Source organism: Oryza brachyantha, chromosome 6 (genome assembly GCF_000231095.2).
Source record: "Oryza brachyantha chromosome 6, ObraRS2, whole genome shotgun sequence".
Taxonomy (NCBI): Eukaryota; Viridiplantae; Streptophyta; class Magnoliopsida; order Poales; family Poaceae; genus Oryza; species Oryza brachyantha.
The window spans coordinates 21,479,381-21,501,928 of record NC_023168.2 but is presented as its reverse complement, the minus strand read 5'-3'; the positions used below and the strand labels follow the sequence as shown (position 1 = coordinate 21,501,928).

At 41.9% G+C, this 22,548-nt stretch overlaps 4 protein-coding genes across 7 annotated transcripts; 1 reads left to right on the top strand and 3 right to left on the bottom strand.

Annotated features, from left to right (window-relative positions):
- The first annotated feature begins 2,175 nt into the window (after nt 1-2,175).
- Nucleotides 2,176-7,052, top strand: LOC102719688 (endoplasmin homolog). The gene is made up of 14 exons (XM_006657286.3): nt 2,176-2,581; nt 2,662-2,815; nt 2,906-2,986; nt 3,074-3,185; nt 3,329-3,461; nt 3,803-3,941; nt 4,369-4,486; nt 4,576-4,757; nt 4,856-5,071; nt 5,155-5,320; nt 5,397-5,535; nt 5,617-5,761; nt 6,244-6,317; nt 6,461-7,052. Exons 1-14 carry the CDS (start codon nt 2,226-2,228, stop codon nt 6,507-6,509), a joined length of 2,064 nt encoding a protein of 687 aa, XP_006657349.3. The 5' UTR covers nt 2,176-2,225; the 3' UTR covers nt 6,510-7,052.
- Nucleotides 7,053-7,212: 160 nt separating this feature from the next.
- On the bottom strand, nt 7,213-9,915 carry LOC102719404 (thaumatin-like protein 1). The gene is made up of 3 exons (XM_040525444.1): nt 9,861-9,915; nt 8,957-9,680; nt 7,213-7,380 (listed from the first exon to the last, which is right to left on the bottom strand). The coding sequence occupies exons 1-3, from the start codon at nt 9,913-9,915 to the stop codon at nt 7,230-7,232; spliced, it is 930 nt and encodes a 309-aa protein (XP_040381378.1). The 3' UTR covers nt 7,213-7,229.
- Nucleotides 9,916-12,228: 2,313 nt separating this feature from the next.
- LOC121054708 (chaperone protein dnaJ 11, chloroplastic-like) lies at nt 12,229-13,429 on the bottom strand. The gene has a single exon (XM_040525133.1). It carries the CDS (start codon nt 13,314-13,316, stop codon nt 12,900-12,902), a length of 417 nt encoding a protein of 138 aa, XP_040381067.1. The 5' UTR covers nt 13,317-13,429; the 3' UTR covers nt 12,229-12,899.
- A 2,328-nt stretch (nt 13,430-15,757) lies between these two features.
- On the bottom strand, nt 15,758-21,965 carry LOC102721372 (protein PSK SIMULATOR 1-like). Of its 4 annotated transcripts, none has more exons than XM_040525059.1 (12): nt 21,417-21,965; nt 19,410-19,723; nt 19,211-19,318; nt 19,034-19,124; nt 18,628-18,721; nt 18,031-18,125; nt 17,783-17,852; nt 17,593-17,702; nt 17,068-17,184; nt 16,688-16,764; nt 16,551-16,595; nt 15,758-16,424 (listed from the first exon to the last, which is right to left on the bottom strand). In XM_040525059.1, the coding sequence occupies exons 1-12, from the start codon at nt 21,576-21,578 to the stop codon at nt 15,899-15,901; spliced, it is 1,809 nt and encodes a 602-aa protein (XP_040380993.1). In that variant the 5' UTR covers nt 21,579-21,965; the 3' UTR covers nt 15,758-15,898. The 4 variants fall into 4 exon arrangements, with proteins under 4 accessions (XP_040380993.1, XP_040380994.1, XP_040380995.1 ...); XM_040525060.1 differs by having other exon boundaries at nt 17,593-17,693; XM_040525061.1 differs by having other exon boundaries at nt 19,226-19,318.
- Between the last annotated feature and the right edge of the window lie 583 nt (nt 21,966-22,548).

The following is a 22,548-nucleotide window of genomic DNA, read 5'->3' as shown; positions in this document are numbered from 1 at the left end:
AAACATTAAACATTGATGAACCAAAAAACTAATTGCACAGTTATGAAAGAAATCTTGGGACGAATCTTTTGAGCCTAATTAACCCATGATTAACTATAAATGCTACAGTAACCAGTAACCAACATGTGCTAATAATAGATTAATTCGGCTTAAAAAATTCGTCTTGCGGTTTCTAGGCTAGCCGTGAAATTCGTTTTTTCATTCGTGTCCAAAAACCCCTTCCGACATCCGATCAAATATTTAAAGTGACACTTCTCCTGAAAATTTTCTCAATCTACACGCCAACTAAATGCTGATTAAGAGCTCCACAGATTTGCGAGAAGCTGCTTCTACTCTACTCCAGACCTCCAGTCTCCAGAATCGATTGAACAATCTGCCCAACTCCCGCTCCCGCGCATCAAGTTTGCAGTTGCAGGCGACCTCCTCCCGCACCTGAGAGCACGGGCGATTCTAGGGTTTCCGGCCCCTTTCCGCTCCTCCTCCACATCCGCGGACGTCTGGAACCCCGGCGGCGCCGCGCCGCCCCGCCTGGAACGTCGACGCATCGGAGGGAAGGGGCGACCTAGGGTTTCCCCGACTCCTGCCGCCTCCGGGCCTTCCCGGTCTCCTCTATCGCCGTCGTCATCGGGGACGGCTAGACTGGTCGCCGCCCTTGCCGTCGTCCGCCGACCGCCAGCCTCCTCCGCTCGCTGCCATCTGGGACGCCGCCTCTGCTCCGGACGTCTTGAAACCTGTCGCCGGCATTCGCCCTTCTCCCCGCAACAGATCCCCTCCAGCACCCGGCCTCCACCGTGAGGCCCATTTCTTCTCTTTCTTCGATGTTATTTTTTCAAAATGGAATTAAAAAAATTCCGTGGATGGAAATGTATCCACTACTTATCTTCGTATCATTGTCGATATGTAAATGTCTTGATAAATTTGTGTACATCTGGTTTGGTTATTGTTCCTTCAAATATGCAATTGAGGTCAAAGGACTGATCATGCAATTGCACTTAAACTGCATATCTTATTGCCTTCATGTAATACAAATGCTTTTGTTTGCTGAATGAATCTGCATGTAGCATAATTGCTGCATCAACTTTACTTTCGAATGTAACTGTTTTTAGGAATATATAGATGTTTCACCACTATGCTTGTGTTGATGTGTGTATTTTAATCTATGTGCCAAAGTCTGCTCTAAGAACCTGCTGGCAAATCCCTTTTGTATCTGCATTGTTAGTGGTCATGTGATGTACACAAAATTTGGTGATTTCTACTATATGTACATGACCAAGTTCTTTTGATCATCTCAAATTATAATATGGAGTCCATGTCTTTTTGCACCTAGAAGCAGTTGTCTGCTCCATCCCCCATCTCCCAGCCCTTATTTGCTGATCCCCTCCTCCTCCGCCGCTGCCATGACGAACAACCGAGCTCTAAAGCTGCTCATGGATAGGTACAAGCTGCCTATCAGTTTGCTGACCCTTGAACAGCCACCCATAATGTCTAAGACTGGTTATGTCAAAAGTTCCAGTGAAATTACTGTGATTGTCTCCAGTTATGACGACTTCAAATATTGGTTGGAAAGGTTTTCCAATAGAAAACAGAAGCTCCATTTCATATACTCGGACTACACTGCATTAGGATCTGCTGAGATGATCAAATTTTCTGATAGTGATGTGTGCCAAAGGGGTCCACAAGTCAAAGTTGTAAACACTAAATTGGAGAAAGAAAAATTCCGCTTGCTAATGGCGCTTGAGAGGCAATCTAACAGAATTTCAGGTGACATGGAGGAACTCAAGAAACAATGGCATCCAAAGCGACTAAAGAACCTGTATGACATGCTCTCTGAGGATCTGGTTATGGCCAACAAAAGGACTGACCAACTGCAGCAGATGAAAGAGTCTGTTATTGATAAGCTCCTTGTTTCAGAGCTAAGATCAGATGTGTCTGCGCGGGTTCGGTTGGAGGGTCTGTGGCTTTTGAAGCATCACAGACCAAACGATTACCAGAAATTGATTGTTGATGGTAAAGTTTCAAGTGCAGAGGTGGAGATAGTTCACAATGAACTTGAATCTAGGGCAGGTAAACCGTCTGATACGCTTTATACAATTCGTCAAGAGACTCTTGCGGTCTTTGGGAGACTACATATGGAGCAGAACCTACAGGATGCACTGGGGAAGACATGTTTAGTCATTGAGCAGTATCAAAAGAATTTGGCATCAAAAAAACAAATTCTTAAAGCAATGTGGTCTTATCGTAATGTCATTAAAGACCTTATCCATAAGAGGTCACTGATAGGCTGTCATCTCATTGACCTTGATGATGCACTTGGATATGAATACTTCAGTGATGAAGATAGTGATGACACGGATGAAGGAGGCAGTCAACATGATGAATATGAAGAATATGATGAAGAAGTCAGCGATGCTGATTCAGAAGATTCTGCAAATAGTGATCATGAAGATGGGGGAAGTACAAGTGACGATGAAGATGAAAGCAGCGCCAGTAGTTTTGAAAGTACATATTCTGAGCTAGGTGAAGACTATGTTGGCTATCATGAGAAGTTTTCTGAAGAAGAGGAAGAGAGCGATGAAGCCAGGTTTATTCTGTGATGAATTCATACTTTTCCCATGCTACTGCGTTGTGAATGTTCTTATGAGCAATATGAGATTTGTGCAGGGAGGGTGAGCCTATCGCAACGAAAGCCCTTAGAAGATCAGGGGAGATGTTTGAATTCCAGGCCATTTTGACCAACCTTATAGACATCATCATCAACTCACCTTATAGAAACAGTGACATCTTCCTAAGGGAGCTCATATCCAATGCGTCTGATGTGTGTATCTGTATTGCTTTTGGTCCTACTTGCTTATGTTGTATTAGATTCTAGAAATTAAGAGTAGTTTTTTTTCTTTAATATATGTAGGCATTGGACAAGATTAGGTTCCTAGCTCTCACTGATAAGGAGGTTTTGGGTGAAGGTGACACTGCTAAGCTTGAAATCCAGGTATAGCGGACTTCATAGCCAACAGTTTTTTTTGGGTACATTTTTCTTTCAAAATTGACTTCATGGCATCTTCTGTGGGGAATGTAGATTAAGTTGGATAAGGAGAAGAAGATCCTCTCTATTCGTGATAGGGGTATTGGCATGACCAAGGAAGATCTCATTAAGAACCTTGGAACCATTGCAAAATCTGGAACTTCAGGTATTACTCCTTACTGATTTTTCCTAAGTTATGTGTAATCTCTTGCTAAAATTTTAGTATTAACTATTTGTTTGTAAGGAAAATTGTACCAAGTGCCATTCTACATACTCTTAAATGATACTAATTCCTTGCATTTTTTGCAGCTTTTGTGGAAAAGATGCAAACTGGCGGTGACCTCAATCTCATTGGGAAATTTGGTGTAGGTGTACGCTTCTATTCAGTATACTTGGTTGCTGACTATTTTGAAGTGATCAGCAAACACAATGATGACAAACAGTGAGACATCACCTTCCTCTGAAATTCATCAGCTATGCATTGTGTTTTTGGTTCATCTTCTTTTTCATTCACTGCAACGCACACCTACTTGCACCCTCATCTTTTCACTTCCGCTTATGCTTATAGGCCAAAATTTGAATTTTCAACCTTAAATTTGGAGTTGATTTTGAGGGTTTTTTTATTGTTTATTTTTCAACCTTGGCTTTTAGATTGCTAAGGACACATATATAAAAGTTTTATTAACAATTTATTTTTTGTTTACAAATATGCCGTTTCACTTTTTCCCTGAAAAAGCCAAATGACCACCCTCTATGTTGTGCTATTTCATTCCTCTCTGATAGACACGTCTGGGAGTCCAAAGCTGATGGATCATTCGCTATCTCCGAGGATACATGGAATGAACCCCTAGGTCGTGGAACTGAGATAAGACTGCACCTCAGAGATGAAGCCAAGGAGTACTTGGAAGAAGACAATTTAAAGGTATTACCATTATTACAGTCAATTGGCTTCTTACCGCAACATCAAATACGCGATGTGTACATGGAAGTGGTAGTTTGCACCTGCATTATCTCTGTGCAAATGCTTGGCCCCTAAGCATGTGGATGTAGCTTTCTTGCAAGCTTCAGATAGGAACTGTCATTTGTCTTGTTTGCATATATGGCTTATGGTTAGGGTTGTCCAACAGCTTTATTAGCATGAATTGCTTCCTTGGTTAGCCTATCCTTTATAACTAGGACCCAGAACCTTTGTTTTCGTTAGAATGATCTTTTCCTAAATTTATTTTGCTGTGTTGTCAGGTAAAAAATCTGTCAAATAGCTGTTCTGGAGACGTTGTACAAAGAAAAAAGAACTTATAATCTTGAATATTCCATGCTATCATTTGTTAATAGTAGTGCTTGTCTTGCAGGATTTGGTGAAGAAGTACTCTGAGTTCATCAATTTTTCCATTTACTTGTGGGCAACCAAGGAGATTGATGTTGAAGTGCCAGCAGATGTGGATGAGTCAAGTGAAGAAGAGGAATCACGTAGGTTTTCAGTCTATTTTTTTGGATCTTTTATATGATGCCTACATTATTTGCATGCAAGTGCTAACACATGAGCTGTTTCTTTGTAGCCCCTGAATCTACAGAGGAAGAAGAGAGAGAAGAGGGTGAAGAGAAGAATCCCAAGGCAAATACTGTAAAGGAAACCAGTACTGAGTGGGAGCTTCTGAATGATGTGAAAGCTATATGGCTTCGCAACCCCAGGGAGGTTACTGAAAAAGAATACTCAAAGTTTTACCACTCACTTGCTAAGGTACAGACTGTACTGATGGATTTACACCAGCAGAACATTTTTTGTATGGCTTGCAGAAGAAAGCTAGGAACCCCATTTAATTTCAAATTATCTTGTAGGACTTTGGTGATGACAAACCCATGTCTTGTAGCCATTTCACTTCTGAGGGGGATGTTGAGTTCAAAGCTTTGCTCTTTGTTCCTCCCAAGGCTCCACAAGATCTCTATGAGAATTACTACAGCTCTAACAAGTTAAACCTTAAGTTGTACATTAGAAGGGTTTTCATCTCTGATGAATTTGATGAGCTTCTTCCAAAGTATCTCAGCTTTTTGAAGGTACTGGATTACTATTTCATGAATGGCTAGCTTATTGCATTCATTGACTTATGCAGATTTAACTTGTAATCTATTACCTGCAGGGCATAGTTGACTCGGACATACTGCCTTTCAATTTATCACAAGAAATGCTCCAACAGCACAGCAGTCTGAAGGCTATCAAGAAGAAACTACTCTCCAAAGCTCTTGACATGATCAAAAAACTTGCTGAGGAAGATCCTGATGAGTACAGCAACAAAGATAAGACAGGTAACGGAGTTCTCTGGATCACAGGTCAACATATTCTTATTTATGATGTAGTCCTCACATCATCTACTGTAATCAGATGAAGAAAAGAGTGCGATGGAGGAGAAAAGGGGGCTATATGCCAAGTTCTGGAATGAGTTTGGAAAATCAATCAAGCTGGGGATCATTGAAGATGCAACTAACAAGAACTGTCTTGCAAAGCTTCTGAGATTTGAAAGGTTTGTATTTAGTCTAATGTCCATTACTTGCTGCTGGAATTTTTCCCAGGGATAATAGAACCGATTTTGTATCTGTTTCAGTACCAAGTCGGAAGGCAAACTTGCCTCCCTTGATGAGTACATCTCAAGGATGAAGCCAGGACAGAATGATATTTACTACATTGGAAGCAAAGAAAAGCTAGATAAATTCCCATTACTTGAGAAGCTAAATAAGAATAACTATGAGGTATGATACTGTGATGCCTTATCCTTTCTTTTGTGCAGTCAGAAGGCCAGATTAATCATCTTTAGTAATATTTGTTCAAATGTTTTTCAACTTTTGATTATGATGTTCATTATATCTATTCAATCATGGTTTCACGAGACTTGCATGTCCACACTCGAAATGCCAACAGGTTTGTTTGATGTCTGGAAGTATTTATGGTATCACATAATACGATCATTCCTAGGTTAATGGAAGTCTTAGTATGTATACATTTTATTTACATTAAGTTATCTTGATTTGAAAAGTTATGTGTGGTGCAGCAGGTTTTTTTTTTTACCATATATTGTCCTTTGACAATGTTAGTTAAGAAAATAGTAAATTCGAAGTAACTCGATGAGGTTAAGATATGGACATTTCAGTGCATGATTTAATTTCACTTCCAGTCTTTCACTCGGGATTCAGTATGGACATTTTCATGAAGCAACTATGTGCCCTTTGTGCAGGTCATATACTTAACGCCACCACTGGATGATGAAGAATTGACACGTTGGCTCACGCGGTACAAAGGCAGGGTGTTCAAGGAGGAATAATTAACTTTTTGCCACTCTTAGAAATGACACTAACATATTTGCCACTGGACCCACATGTCATAGACACATGAGGACCCACGTGTCATAGACAGCGGGTGGCAAATATGTAAGGTGTCATTTCTAAAAGTGGCAAAAAGTTAAATCCCCCGTTCAAGGACGTTTCTGACGAGAATTTTTGAACACATGGACGTGCCGTGCCAGCTGGTGGCCGTACGCAACGACCTACGCGAGCCAATCCTAGTTATTGTGGACCAGAATGGGCCAAGTGATTTACTTACTCCGTCCAAAAAAACAATTTGTAAGAATGAATCTGAACAATCACTGTATCAAGATTCATCTGCAGAAATCCACTTTTTTTGGGGAAAGAGGGAGCAAGTCCGATGTTAAGAAAAGACTATGAAAATATATGGGGAGTTGCGAGAGGACTATGATCTTTATATTTCTTAGCGTCGCTAGCGATATATGCTTGTCTGTTCTTTATTACTGCGCAGCATTTGTTTTTCTTATACATCTGTTCGCTCCAAACTCTGGTAGTAGATTCGATTTTGACGGTGCAACAGCTCACTAATCACCTGTGTGCATGTATGTCCATGAACGTTGCCTGCTGCGCAACAAAATTAGAAGTATTCTGATCTGGATGTGCCTTTTGCTTAAGCATATCATAACCCATGTATGTTTTGTTGAATAGAGTTGCAAGAATTTTGCATGACATGTTGTTCAGGATAAATATGGCTGTGCAAATCGTGAAAGCATTATATATATAATATTTTAGCAGTGTATAAGCCTGCTTTCTGCTCTGAAAGAATGGTGCTTTTCTCCAAGAAAACCTGGCAAAAATATGCTAAATCTACCATCATGAATGTGAAATACATCACGCAAATACAATGTTTGAATCGAGATCACCAAGGTAGCGTCGGCATCGCTGAGCTGATGACCATCACGAGGCCGAAGATTACAAGCAAATTCACCCTGCTCGTCGCCAAGCTCTCTGCATTTCCGGTGAACGCAATTGTTGAGTAGGTAGGTGGCACGCCTACTGCCTCCGGATTACTGCATCAGGTTGCAATTATCGCACAATCAGCAACCGAAAATGCACGCAGTATTATGCTCTCTATGTTTTCTTTTATAGAAGTTATTTAAGTTCAAAATAAACTAACCAACGTTATTTATTAAAGAATAGAGAAAGTATTAAGTAACCGGAAATCTTTAATTTGTATGGGAAAAAAAATGTGTGCCATCAGAATCACAAGGATATGTAGAGTGATGTGTCTGCGTATACATCTTATGTGTAATCGAAGACAAAATTCATATCTAAACTAGTCAATTCTGCAGACGACGCCCGAGTTTTCTTTCCCACGGATACACAGTAACACAGAGAGACACGACACTCTCGCCCTATTTTTTTCACTTTTACTTATACTTATAAATTAAAATTAAAAATTTTAATTAATTTTAGGATTTTGTTAATCAAAATTTATTTTTTAGCCTTTGCTTTTCATTTGCTAAAAATACATGTATAAAACTTTTATTCATAAATTATTTTTTATTTATAAATATATCGTTTTACCTTTTAAAAAAAAGCCAGCAATGGGGACGTCTGTTGTGTTTTGATGCATTCCAGCTACGCTGTCACCTTCAAGTGAACGATGCAAACAATTGATGGAAATGAAAAATACAGTAACAACTTGCGTTGCAACCAATCAGGAACGGCATGATTAGGTGGACGCAATGTCCTGATAGAACCTTGTTTAGTTTAAAATTTTCGTCACGTCAATCGATGACTCAAAGGCGGCTGTCTCATCCAAATTATCCAATCTCGAGAAAACGTTGAAGGATAGATTGATTGAATTTCAGGATCACTTTCAGTTTATGACTTGTTATTCAAGCTTCTAATGAATCACCCGAACCTACGAATGCCAACCAAAGACACATGAGAAACATGGGACAGAGGGTCTTTAGCCCTCGCAATCCGCTCTAGGTTTATGCAGTATGTTCAGTCTTCATGATTATTTTCTTGAGCAATTTTACAGCATAATAAAAAGTATCGTGAGGTACCAGTATTAAATTGTTTCTGATCGTTGAATCTAACAGCGCACGTCCTACTCAGTTCAATCCAACAGTGAGAAATGATTTGGTACCTCGAGATACTTTTGTTGGACTGGAGCAAATGTCTATTTTCTTCTTAGATCTGCACCTTGGTAGATCATGTTAAATGTCCATCTAAGTCTTGGACAAGTCTAGGTCCAAGACTTGACACGATTAATGTAATTATATCTAATTATTTTTTTTTATAAATGATGTAGTTATAGATAGCGAGACACTTATAATGACTTCGTTAATATTAAGATATACAACAGTATATTTATGCAACATATTCTCACGCCAATTTTATAGTTTTTTTAGTGTTCAAGAAACGAGAGACCCAAGAGTGAACCCGTGTCATTGACGTCAACGTGTAGACACGTCCACTGCCAAATGATTCACTTGTACACAACGTACGTGCATGCCAGATCAGCCCGTACAACGCGAAACCAAAAATAGAAGGAAAAAAAGAGAGAGAATGCATGCATGCATATGATATGCCAAGAGACGTGCAAGTGCAATGTGCGAAACGGTGTGTACGTACCTGGACGCGCCGGGGCAGAAGACGACGTCGTAGCCGCCGCCGGCCGCCGCGCAGGTGAACGTCGACGTCGCGTCGTCGTACGCGTAGCTGTAGGCGCGCGGGCACGCGCCCTTGAAGAACCGCGAGTACGCCGTCGGCGCGCACGTCGACGGCGCCGCGTACGCGCCGCTGCAGCAGTACTGCGCCGTCCCGAACGCCTCGCACGCGCTCTTGCACGCCGCCACCGCCCTCGCCCTCGCCGACGGCGCCACGACCACCTGCAGCTCCGCCGGGCACGACTTGTTCAGGTCCATCACGCACCCCGTCACCTGGCAGCTCCCGTTACTCGCCGCCGCGGCCGGCGACGTCGGCGCCACGAGCATCGGCAAGTTGTACCCGTCCACGAGGCTGACGTCGTAGAAGTCATCGCCGCCGCCGCTGCCGCCGCCGAGTGTGAACTCCGCCAGCGTGGCCGGCGGGGCGGCGCCGCGGCCAGAGCACTCGACCGCGCCCGAGCCGCAGTCACCGGTGGCGCAGGTGAATCTGCCGGAGGAGTCCTGCCCGCAGAGCGTGCGGCCCCAGATGCGGCCGGACCAGGCAGCTGCGACGGAGACGGCGAGCGTCTGCCCCGGCGAGAGGGCGAAGCCGGTGGTGGACGGCGGCGCGACGCCAGCGTTGGAGAGGATGCCCGGCCACACCGTGTAGCCGCACTGGTTGCTTACAGTGAACGTGGCAGCTTGTGCTCCTAATCAAAATTGAGCACAAAAACAGCTCAATCTGACAACATCTTGAGCACTAAACGAGAGGAATTACAAACAAAACATGTGACAATTAAGCACAAAAATAGCTAGCTCTATCCATTGGCAAGAAACAGATTAGGCAGAAATGCATCATGCTTGATGATTTTCTTTTGGGTAAGCTTTACCTTGGAGCAATGAGAGGCAGAGTAGAAGAGAGAGAACAGGGAGAAGTTCTCCCATGGAGGAGAAAGACAGAGAGGTGACAGGAGAAAAAAAAAATCAGATGCAAAATTTCTAGATTGTTCATGTGATGATCAGCTAGCTAATCGAGCTTGTACTAGAGTTCATTATTATTATGTTTTTGAGAGAAATAGTTCATTAAATTAATAGATGGATCCTTCCTAGAAACGTTCAACCTACATGTTGTTGCATAAAAGAAACTCTTAAGAGTCAACATGCTTAGCAGAATCAGAGAGGTTAAGACAAAAAAGAAAATGATTAACAGATACTGGTATAGTACTTAGCTTGTACAACAAAAACAATGTGTACTGTTTGGTGAGGTTTGCTGATCTGGGTGCAGTTGCGAGTAGGTGAGCAGCAAAATGCTGTAAATTAACTTGATGGTATATACGCGGCCAGTAGTTGTCGTTCTGTCAGAGATCGAGATGGAAATGCTATTCTGTTTTGACTTATGGTCTGCTGCATGCCTGCATCTGTACTGTATATGTGAGGTGAGCAGTTCATCAGACCTCACCTAGCTGTTGTATATACAAGCTATGAGCAGTTGGGAATATTAAAATCAAAATGATTTCAGGTAGGAACACTGCTACTATGCTGCACAAGTGCAAAATGTATTAATATTGTTGAGAAATCAGAGCTCAGGGTACTCTTACCCTCTCTTCTTTTCGTTTATGCTTATACTTATAAGCTAAATTTAAAAATTTAATATTATATTTGAAGTTGATTTTAAAGGTTTTTTTTCATAGTTTATTTTGGTTTTAGACCGCTAAAAACATGCATATAAAAGTTTTAATTTTAAATTATTTTTATTTATAAATATATCGTTTTGGCACATGCATGGTCTGAAACTCTGAAACCTTGATCGATGTATCTGCGGTTAGCATCATGTGATTAGCTGTTTCTGTGATAATAAGATGATGCATGCATATGGCCTGGCTACTGCTGGCGAGTGAAACTGCAAAACTTTTCATGCAAGATTTGTACTAGGTGATAAGGAGAGAAAAAAATGTTTCTTAAATTACACTTTACTCGGATGCAGACCGGAGTACCGGACAGGTGGAAGAAGAGAGCACATGAATTTTTGGAATTTTTAATTTTATTTATTAAATAATTTACCAATTTAATTTTACATTTCAAAAAATCACAAAACTAATCTCTTGTCGCCCTCTAGGAGGGCGGAAATGTGACGTGGAAAACGGTCATTCGGTCGCAAACAGTTAGATATGTACATGTATAACATATGTAATTGTTTAATCACCATTACTATCATAGCTTAGTGGTCATTGAAAATATGCTCTGGTTAGGATTTGACCTTGGGTCTCCTAAATAGAAGAAAGATAGTAACCACTGAGCCAAGAAACTATTTGTGATTTAATAATTACAAACATTCATACATGTATGTATCTAACAGAGGTTCAATAAAAAAATTACCGGGTGGCACGGCAAATTTTGCATTTAGGTCTTTTCCGCCCTCCCAGAGGGCGGCAGGAGGTTAGTTTTGTAATTTTTTGAAATGCAAAATTAATTTTGTAAATTATTTAATAAAAAAATTTAAAATTTAAAAAATTCGAGAGCACATCGCCGGCGTGTGCAACATCGAGTTGGGCCTTCTAAGGCCTGGGAGGCCCGCAATTCCGGCCCACTAGAACTGCAGGACTGCCATTGCGAATGGAGGCCTCCCACTCGCACTAATCCTTTTAACTTAGCTCTTACTCCTTCCTTTTAATATGTTGTTTACTTTTTATGTTTAAGTTTGACCATTTGTCTTACTTAAATAATTATATAATTATATATTGTTATAATTTGATCTATTATTATTGGAAATTTAGTATGATTAAAATTTTGCATATTTTGATAAAATTTGTAATAAGACGAACTATCAAACGAAGAATCAAAAATCAATGACGTCATATTAAAAAATGGAGAAAGTATTCATCCGTGTCTACTCAAGCGGAATCATCGCTTTTGGATGCATTTGATTTATCCCTTCTTGAAGTTCACTAACAACCAAATTGTCCTCCAGTTTATCGTTTTACCTTTGTAGGTGTTCTTCAGACAATCCTCTTAATCTTAAGGACAAGCGAATAAATTCTCTATTTTGTAAAGTAGTTGTAGGAGTATAATTGAAGTTTTTCTCCTAGGCTTTTTGTAGCCCCTCAGCTCTGCTTCTTCAGGAGTTCATTGCATGTATCTGTCTTCATTCAGGATGCAGAATGCAGGGCGTTTTCAGTCTCTGAAACTAGAAATGATGCAAAACCAGAAGTGCAGACTGCAGAGTAAGCACGTATGATTCAGGTAGCTACAAACAGAACTTGAATCTACAAAATTATGCATTCTTGTATTCAGTATATTACGTTCTCAACGATGTTTTGAAGATTGAAAAGGAAAACGTCAACAATGGTTTGGTTTCTTGATCATATATATCCATTATATACACAAACTGATCAAACACAAAAGAGTTCTTCAAAACTGACTCTCTTCGTCTTGCAACATATATACAGGAATAACATCAAAATCATGGAGAGTAATAAAGTATTAGTGGTGTTCTTTTTTCCGGCGAAACGCCGGCGACCACCGCTGCCACCGGAATGCCTCGGCACGGCGGCATCTCGGTTCAGCCCGGCCAAGATGGGGCATGGTTGATAATACCGAGTACTTGAGGGTTCCGTACGAAAATAATCCGCCTGCGCTGCGCTTCTCTTTTCGGCTCAATCTGCGCCGCACAATTCGATCGAACGGCCGAGATGAACCCAACTTAGGGTCGCCGGAGGACTTTTTTGATGATAGATAGTACCTCAAGGGCTCTTCTGCAAATATCGCGCACCACCTCTTCTTCCTCCTTGATCGGACCGTCCATACTGGATCGGACGTTGAGGGGAAGCCCACGTCACTCGCCGGCGACCGCCGTGCCTGAGGGGACTCCGGGCGACGGCAATGGCGGCGGAGATGCGGCGCAGTAGGGCAGGGAGCATCGGGATTCTTTCCTACCAGCACTGGTCCGTCTCCCATGTCCGCCGCCGGAACGACGCGGGCGCCATCCGGAACGCCGCCGCCGCTGGGGCCATGGCGCGGTCGTACCGCGCGCGCTCGTCGGGGTCGGCGAGCGTGGCGTACGCGGCGTGGAGCCGTATGAAGTCCTCGTCCCCCCCGGCGGCTCCCCCGCTACCGCCGGCGGCGTCAGGGTGCACCTCCCTCGCCAGACGCCGGTACGCCGCCTTGATCTCCACCCTGCTCGCGCCGGCCCCGACCCCGAGCACCTCGTAGTGCGTCCTCGCCGACGCCGGCGCCGCCACAGCCAGCGCCGCGGACGCACGGACCGCGCACCGGCCGCCACGCCTAGCTCCGGCGACGCATCCCCCAGGCGCCACCGTTGCCGCAGCCGTCGATGCAAAAGAAGCCATCTTTCTCCAACCTTTCCTCCTCTGTCCAGTTCTTGGTTGTCTCCAAGAGTTTGGAATGCGTCGTCGTCGTCGTGTTCGTCGAGTACTCAAGTTGATGAGATCACAAAATGAAAGAAAGGTGGTTTATTTATAGGGAGTTAGTGGTGAGGAATCAGTGGTGCCACTTGTATGTCGAGTTCTTGATCTTATCTCTAGAAGAAATATTTTCTTATCAGAGGATTATGTGATGAGTCAGACAGACACCACTGTGTGCAGGTCCTTGTCCATGGCTGTTGCTTTCACAGTTTGGCACCATGGTGGAGCCGAGACCAACTTTCCTCCAGCAACATGGAAGTGAATGTTATCCATGGTGATACTCATCTGAATTCAACGGTGAGGATCATAGCCTGATAAACTCGACATTGGTTGTCCGTAATTTTCAGAGAGCCCAGTTGATCTGCTGATAGGCTAATATATACTGCAGATTATTGCTGGAGAAGGTGATGTTTTTGGAATGACTTTGGGGAGGGTGATTTTTTCTTCTTGTGGTTATCTGAATCCACTGCTTGTCGCCCACTAACTGGTTGAAAGTTAAGTTTGTGTGATGAAACCTGTAATTTTCTTTTCGTCTTCTTTTAACTGTATGTGTTTGTGATGACAAAGACAGGACATTTTTCCTTTTGGATATAGGACCATTTCCTCGTTTCTCCTTCTGCACTGGACACCATGGTAGCATGCCCTGCATATATTCATCTTTGTTCTGTTTCCCTCAATTGAACTTGATTGAACTGAATTTAGGATTTTTTTAAATCTTGTGAATATTTATACATTCTGAAAAAGGAACTCCAAATGATATTTCTACTTAAAAAAAATGCATTTTTAGTGCGGATTGTTGCCCAAAATGAAACTGGAGTGAGCATGTACTTTTAATCTGGGGTTGTCAATACTCAATAAGACAGCTGTCTAGGGTTAGGCACATGGCTGGTCTTGTGCACTCCATGAGTGCATGGATTCCAGAAGAAAGGCATCCACACCGACAAGATTCACATATAAAATTTTCTTTCTGGAACCCAATTTGACACAGATGTATCATCATATGGGACAGGATGGGGATCAAGGGACATGCCAAAGGTAGGAGAAAGGTTGCTGTCTGTCAGCAACATATGCATCTAAAATTTTGCCAAAGGTGGTGTTTAGTTTGCAAAAACATCACATCAAATTTTCGGATATATATTTGAAGTATTAAACGTAGTTTAATTACAAAATAAATTTCAGATTTCGGTTGGAAACCGCGGGACGAATTTTTTGAGCCTAATTAATCCGTCATTAGCACATATTAGTTACTATAGTACTTATGGCTAATTATTTTCTAATTAGGCTCAAAAGATTCGTCTTGAGATTTTTTCCGTAACTGTGTAATTAGTTTTTTCGTTTATCTATGTTTAATATTTTATTTAGATATCTAAAGATTTGATGTGATATTTTTGAAAAAAAAAATTAGCAAAGAACTCCAGGACACTGTTCATCTTACGGCTTCAGGCTTTAGCTGTATTGGTTTCTTGGAAAGCAAAAATCCAAAACAGAGAAGCTATTCTGTGGGCAGGAGGAGGGTGGCCGCATTAATTAGGCGGGTGGGTTGGAAGTCGACGCAGACCAGACCACACGCATGGCGACGGCGACGGCGACGGCGAAGCCGGTGGTGGTGGCGCGGTGGCCCGCGCGTGTAGGCGGGTCTCTCTCGCCGCGTACACTTGTGTGGTCGAGGGAGCAGCTGATCTGACAGTGGACGTCGCCGCCGCCTCGCCGGAATCAGTGCAAGAAAAATGCTGCTGCTATATCTGCATCTGGATATAGCAAGAAACCTCTCAAGATGAAGAGAGAGATAGATAGATATCTTGCTGGATAAACTAGTTGGACCCGGCTGCAATCTGCGGCCAAGAAGCTCTTCTGAACATTCATGTCGGCTGTTGCAGAGTCCCCAGCTTGATAAGCAACATTATAACGCAGAAATTAGGGGGCGTTTAGTCGAAGAAATGAAAATTTTTTAATGTCACGTGAGACGTTTGACTAGATGTCAGAATGAGTTTCGGACACGAATGAAAAAATAAATTTTACGGCTCGCCTAAAAACCGTGAGACGGATTTTTGAACCTAATTAATCCGTCGTTACCGTACGTGGGTTACTGTAGCACTTATAGCTAATTATAGACTAATTAGGTTCAAAAATTTTGTCTCACGATTTCTCCCATAACTATGTAATTAGCTTTTCGTTTAATCTATGTTTAATGCTCTATTTAAGTGTCTAAAGATTTAATGTAATGTTTTTATGAAAAATTTGTAGGAACTAAACAAATCCTGCACTGAAACTTCTTTGCATAGGAAATTGTAAGACAAAAGAGAGATGGGAACAAGGCATAGATCATCACTTGTGATCTTGCTATATTCCACTCAAACTCTGAGTTGTACTACTAAGCTATATGTATATGTATATGTACAAGTAAGAGAATATATAGGTAGATGAGATCACACTCATTTACAAGATATACGATCAATCAACCCGAGGAAACACCAAAAGAATACCTAGTTTCTTTGTGCAGCACATATCTAACAAAATGTAGGAGATGTTGGGTGGTAAGAAGTCAGTCTGTCTAAGCCATCTATTACATCCAGATCCATCTTGTTGTCAAGTTCTGAAGCTGAGTTCCTGCCGAATTCCCTTGCCGGCGAGCTGCCGTGGCTCCGGCATGGATCCCAGCACCGGTGTGCCTTCTTCCCTCTGTTGGGTGGAGGCTCGCAGCTCTTGCTCCTGCCATAGCCTGTCCTCTTGAAGCTCAGATGATCCAGCGTTTCGCGCTCCGAGTCCGACAGTGGGCTCGAGTATGTGGCAATGTTCACAGGAGATGTGTTGAGCTTGGATTCGGGCTGCAGATCCAGGCCCTTGCGGGATCGGGACGGGTCGTGCTTCGAAGACTTGCTCCCGTAGCCTCTGTTCTTCACCTGGACAACCAAATGGTGGAGCAGCACCACCAGATCGAGCATGAATTGCTCGGTCTTCGCCTTATCGGCATAATGAAGTGTCTGGACGCGGGTGACACTGAGCTGGGAGCCTGATTTCTTGTTCATTTCACATCTAGAAGATAGAAATATGTTAGGTCATGTTGCAGGGTGCAATGCTTGGTAGTACTATTTTATCTTTCAGCAAAGCAAAGGGAAAAATCCAAGGGATGGGATAAGGAAATCATGATTTGATACTGACCCAAGGTTTGCCCATTCGCCGACCCATCCAAAACCTTGATGTGCTCTGGTAAAAGTATGAAAATACAAAAGAGTGAATTTCAGAAGGAAAAATAAACCTAAGTTCAGAATTCAGTACTTGTGAGAGGATCAAACTACCTTATTGTATTTTCGGCAATCGGGAGGATCCAGCGAAGAGTTTTCTGCATTTCAGCTTTGATTTGAGCTACAGTGCGCTGCACATAATGAAAATAGCATATGTTTATCAGTGCAGGCTTTGGAGACCAACTCAAATATGAAGTCCTGAACTTTGTTAACACAATATATACAAAATTACTACCATAGTTTACGATTTCAGTCTACATGGACTATTTGACTCGCTTTTTCAAGAGAGAGACGTGCTTGTGGAAACTAACATGTAACGAGGTCATATTAGGGTTGAACTCAATATCTACATACTACTGCTGCTTCCATCTGTGTACAGAATAAATATAGGAAATGAACAGCTCTGCTACCACAGGGATGTAGAGAAGACAAACCTCTTCTTGGGTATTAGATGATTGCAATCGTGATCTCAGAGCTGACTTCACTGTTACTGGCAGACCATGGTACAGATTGTCCCTAGCACTAGGAGGAAGAGAGAGTGGTCTAGAAACCTGCATGATTACACATTTTTTTTAGAACTTTGCATTTATTTAATCAATCAAATATCAACATTTATAGAGACTAACATATAGACTTTGGCAATACAACATATGCACTACGGTGTTCAAATAAATAAATTGATGGATGCTTATACTGGCTAGACACAAAATATTTGTTACAATGGACGGTTGTTCTTAAAGGAAAATGAATAAACGGATGATTCATCAACATAATCAAAACTTTGTGCAAGTGATCAAGCTTAAGATTATATATAGCAACCATGCAAGTTATGGAAGTGGGGAATCCAGCAGTCACTGACTTTTAAGCTTAGATATATCAACCATGCAGATGATGAAAGTGGAACATCTAGAAGGGGTGAAAAACATGGGTGTGGGCTATCAAAGGTCAGAAGAACTTACTATATTTTCGATCTGATTTATTATGTTCGCATAATGTAATGATAGACCACAGGAACCTAGTCTTTTGTTCTGAACTTGCTCTGAATTGAAGAACTCAGCACCTACAAGAACTTTTTTAATCAGAGGCGTGTTAGGATATCGCCGGACACATTTTAAGGTACAATGAAACATCCAATACAGTAACACCTACCAGCTTCGCTGAATGAATCCCGGATTTGCTTATGTAAAAATATGACAATATCAACAAGCTTCTCTACAATCTGTATAGAGGGCAACATAATCCAATGTTAGCATTCTTCAAAACAAACAAATAAAAGAATGCATCAATATCATGAGTGGAGTATTTATTAAATTCTCAATTGCTGGGCAATGGACATAATCCAATGAATGCAAAGACATGGTATGAAGCAACAAAGTAAAGTGTGGCTTAAGGAATACCGTCTCTAAAGTTCGAGACCACAAGGATTTCTTCTTGAGATTTTTCACAAGCTTTCTCTGGCGCTTTAGTTCACTATGTAAGATCATAACACTTTCTGCCAAGAACAAGAAAATGGGAAACAATAAGTTTCTATATTTTTTAGAAGTACATTCTGTGAAAGAAGTCAGCGTAAAAAAGTAAGCAACATACAGAAAACTACTTCCGCAACCAAATATGTTGCAGTATACATCTGTTCATTTTAAGTATATTAATGAGCAAACTACAGCAAGTCATAGATTCAGGTGGGATAATGGAAAACCCTATTGCTTAAATTCTATACGCCCTCCATCCCAAATATAAGGACGTATAACCTTTTTTTTGGAGATATTAATGATGAAGGGAAAATACTATCATGCTCATTACATGAGGATGATTAGAGAGTGTGACGGTTGTTGGGGGTGAAATTTAAACAAGAGGTGGTTGGTGGGAGTAGTACTCTACAAATCCTTATATTTTAGTACAAATTTCAAACACTAGAAGTCTTTATATTTTGGGACAGAGGGAGTAGCATCTAGCAACAATATCTTTTCATGGAAGTGATATCAGGATGACTGTACCACGTCTGGCTGCTGGCACAGACTCTTCTTCATGAAATTTTCTTTGGAAATCTTGCTCAAATCTGTCCAATGCATGCAATTCATGGTAGAGCTCCTGCAATTACAAAACTAGCCCATCAGCATATTGTTCCAACCAGCACCTCAAAGCTTTAGTTCTATGTTATACAGCGAGATTTATTTCTTAGTGATAAAACGTTAAGACCTAATGAAACTTTTTTAAATTCTGATTCCAGTACAGCAGTTTGACCATTCAACAATTTGAAGGAAGAAAATAATAATAATAATGACTAATGAATCCTCCAACTTGACTCCATAAAACTTATAACTATTATCAAGTATATGCAGCAAATTACAGAAATTAAGTGATACAAGAGTGCCTTATGGCATCAGAATATAGGATACATACAGAAGTATTTTGAGCCAAATTGATCAATTGTTGGATAGTAGTTTCCATGCGCTCTTTTGAATGATCCTGAGGTGTAAAATCTGTTGTTAATCTGCACATCAGAGCAACGATCTAGTGTTAAGTACAGGAAGTGCTGATATAACTGTAGATAGTAGCATCTTAAATGAAAATGCATACTTCTCAGAAGCATACTTGTCGAAATAGCGTCCTAAGTTGTGCCATGTTGGGTCCTTACACAGGTTACCAAATCGAATTACTTCTCTTGCAAAGATGGCAAGTTCATCCCTGTAGAATTCCAACAAGTCCATGTCAGCCATGATTATGAGTACATTAATAAAAAAATTATAAGACAACTGCCTATTTGAACCAATCATACCTTTTGTCAACATAAGCAATATACAATAGCTCACTGGAATTTGAGGAGACCAATATTTGCACTCCATCTGAATGCAATATTTCTTCCTTTAGTTCCTTTATACTCACGTCAGAGCATGATCTCCACAAATTGGAAGCTTTAGCTATTGTGTTCGCGACTTCAAATGCTAAAATGCAGACTCTATTGCCTCGATTTGTTCCTCCTGAGAGAAACCCACTGCCATGATTTAAATTTGTCATGCTACTCCCGAGGGTATCTAACACCTCAACAGCAGCAATGCTGGCTCTTCCTAAAAGTGTACCTGTTTCTGATACCTGGCACAACTTAGTATGTCAGAGTTAATATGAAAGAAAAAGATTACTGCTATCTTCTAACACTACAGCATTTGCTTTCACATCTTGAATTTCCAGTAGAAAGACTAGTTATAGCACAAACAAAGCAAAGGGGGGGAAGGGGGAGATATGTAATATCCCCTTTAAGAAGCATAACATCAGATGTTTCGTTGTAGCAAAGAGCATCAGCAAGAAGGTGTGCTTTTCCTGTTAATCTTGTTGCAAAATCATGAAATAAACCAATTTCAATTGCAACCTATTCAATGAAACCATAGACTTGTTGAATGAAGTGGGTGAAATGAAATAAAATGGGGGAGGTCACTCCTTTAAGGCTATTCCATAGTCCTTTCATTTTTCTGATGATATAGAAGATCACCCTGCTGCACATTGCCAGATAAAAGTAGGCTTGAAAAGGAATTCTAGCAGAACACTGGATATGTGCGAGTGGGTGATACGATGGTTTATTCCTTGACCAGATACTTCAGTATCTTTTACATCTCCAGGATGACTGCAGAATCATCGAGTACCCCAATTGTACACTAAACGTGCTGACAGTATACAAAGAAAGAGGGATTCTTTCTAGTTATACACTCTGTATTTTGTCTCACTTTTTGTCAGTTATTGCACATTTAGTATTTTCTTCCAAGTGGAAGCTGAGCGGTTCACTTATGTCTTTGTAAGAAAGTGACGATGTAATTTCCCAAACTCCATGGTTGGCATGGAAAAGTGGTCAGCAGCAACAAAAAACACAAGTTCATGGTTGGGTCGCTGGCTTGACCAGTCCAAGGAGTAGACTTTGGCTGATAGCACCTTGAATGTTAAATAAGCACGGCAGTTTCTTCACTTATCTGAGTAAAAGGAATCCTCCTAGGACAAGTTCTTACAATATGATAAACCAAAGGCCGCCAAGCTTGACTCTGCATCCTTTATGGACTTGCAGGATTTTTTTTCCCTTTTTTGCAGGTTTTGTGTAGCTGTTGATTTCACTTGCTGAATTGCGTCCCTCTCGTTTCCCTGGCCCGCCTAAAGAATACATGCAGTGCAGATTCCCCACGGTTTGTGAAATATTGCAGCCTGAGACCATTACCAATCTGGTTTTGGAGTTAATCAAAGTGGAGGCTTTCATCCTGAGACCGAAATCGAGAGCAGCAGCTTCAATTGAACTCTCCATGGCAGCGTTGAGAGCGAAAGGGCAGCTTAATTAAGCTTCACCTACGCCCAGTTTGACGGGTTCTCTGAACAGATCAGGACGGTGTGATAGAATAAAAACACCAGCTTTTTGAATGATCCCCACTTGTCAACAATCTGGATTCAGGAAGACCCGTAATATTCAGCAATTGGATGCTGAAGGCAGGTTGAAATTTCGAGCCAAACCACTTCGCACGAACGCGTGTTCTGCATCTGACTCGACTGAGAATTCTCACCAGCTGCCGACCTAACGAACTTCGCGCGAGGCAACCCCAGCTTAGCACATGCAGCTGTCTGATCGATGTTGCAGGCAAGCAGCGGGGGAAAGCAAACTGAAGCACGTCGAGCTCGATCAATCGAGTTCCAAGTTCCAACACATGCACACACACACACAGATCATACATGCGAGAGAGGAGGAGAGATACATGGAGAAGTAATTAAGAGCTGCGAGGTAAAGCTACTAGTTTTAGCAGTAGTAGAGTACTACCTTGTGTGAGGGGAGGACCTTGGGCGGCGGGGTGGCGAGCTCGCCGGAGTCGTAGTCCCCGGGGCCGTACCGCCCCCTCCGCGCCTCGTAGGCCACCGCCAGCGGCTGCACCGAGCGCGGCGCCGCCTCGTCCCGAAACCTCCTGGAGCACACGCACCCCATGGCTGTAGCTAGCTAGAGACTACTTGAGCACGCTGACGCCGGTACGGTCGGCCTACCGGAGCCGGAAGCGCGGTAGCTTCTGCGGTGGTCGGGATTGGGGGGAGAGAGAGAGAGAGAATTCAGGAGAGGGTAGCTAGCTAGCTTGCTGCGCCTGCGACCGTCGACCGACGAGACGACTAGTTGCTACTGGAGTTGCTGCTGCGGTGTGCGAAGGAGGGAGGAGGAGGAGGAGTACTTGGTGGGTGTGGGCGTGGGGTGGTGGTGCCCACCGGGCAGGATCAGGCGGGGTGGGGAGGAGGGCGCCATGGATGGAGGCGAAGGTGATGGCTACTTGTAATTGGATCGTCGCCTCGTCTCTCGTCTCGTCTTCGCCGTCTCGTTGCGTTCGCATCCTTTGACTTGTTCTTCTCCCTCTCTCGTTCCACGCAACGCAACACGCATGCCACTGCCACGCACCCCTCTCTCCCTCTCCCTCTCCCTCTCCCTCTCCCGTAGTACTACTGTTCAACCCTTTCGCTTTCCAACTTTTCTCGGTTTTACTACTCATTGTTTTTTCTTTTGCAACAATTAATTATATGGTGTTTGGATATATGACATAATTCAATTACCTCGTTTTCTTAATAGCTATTTAAATATATAAATAATTGAATTAATGATTATAAAGTGATTAAGTGATAAATTTTTTTAAGGAAGTATTTTCACAAAGACAAACCATTTAAGAGTTTGGAAGCTGATGGCAAAACTCCAATATACCTAAGTGGAAACGAATGCACGCTTACATCAAGAGAAAACTCCATCCATCTGCTTGAATTTTTAACTAAACCCTCTTATGCCATCGGATTTTATCCATTACACATTTACATTTGACTTTTTAGATTTTGCATTTAACTTGAAATGCAATATTATATATATACTAAATAAAATTTAGCAAACTTTGCATTTAATAGTGACCGGAGATAAATACTTCGTT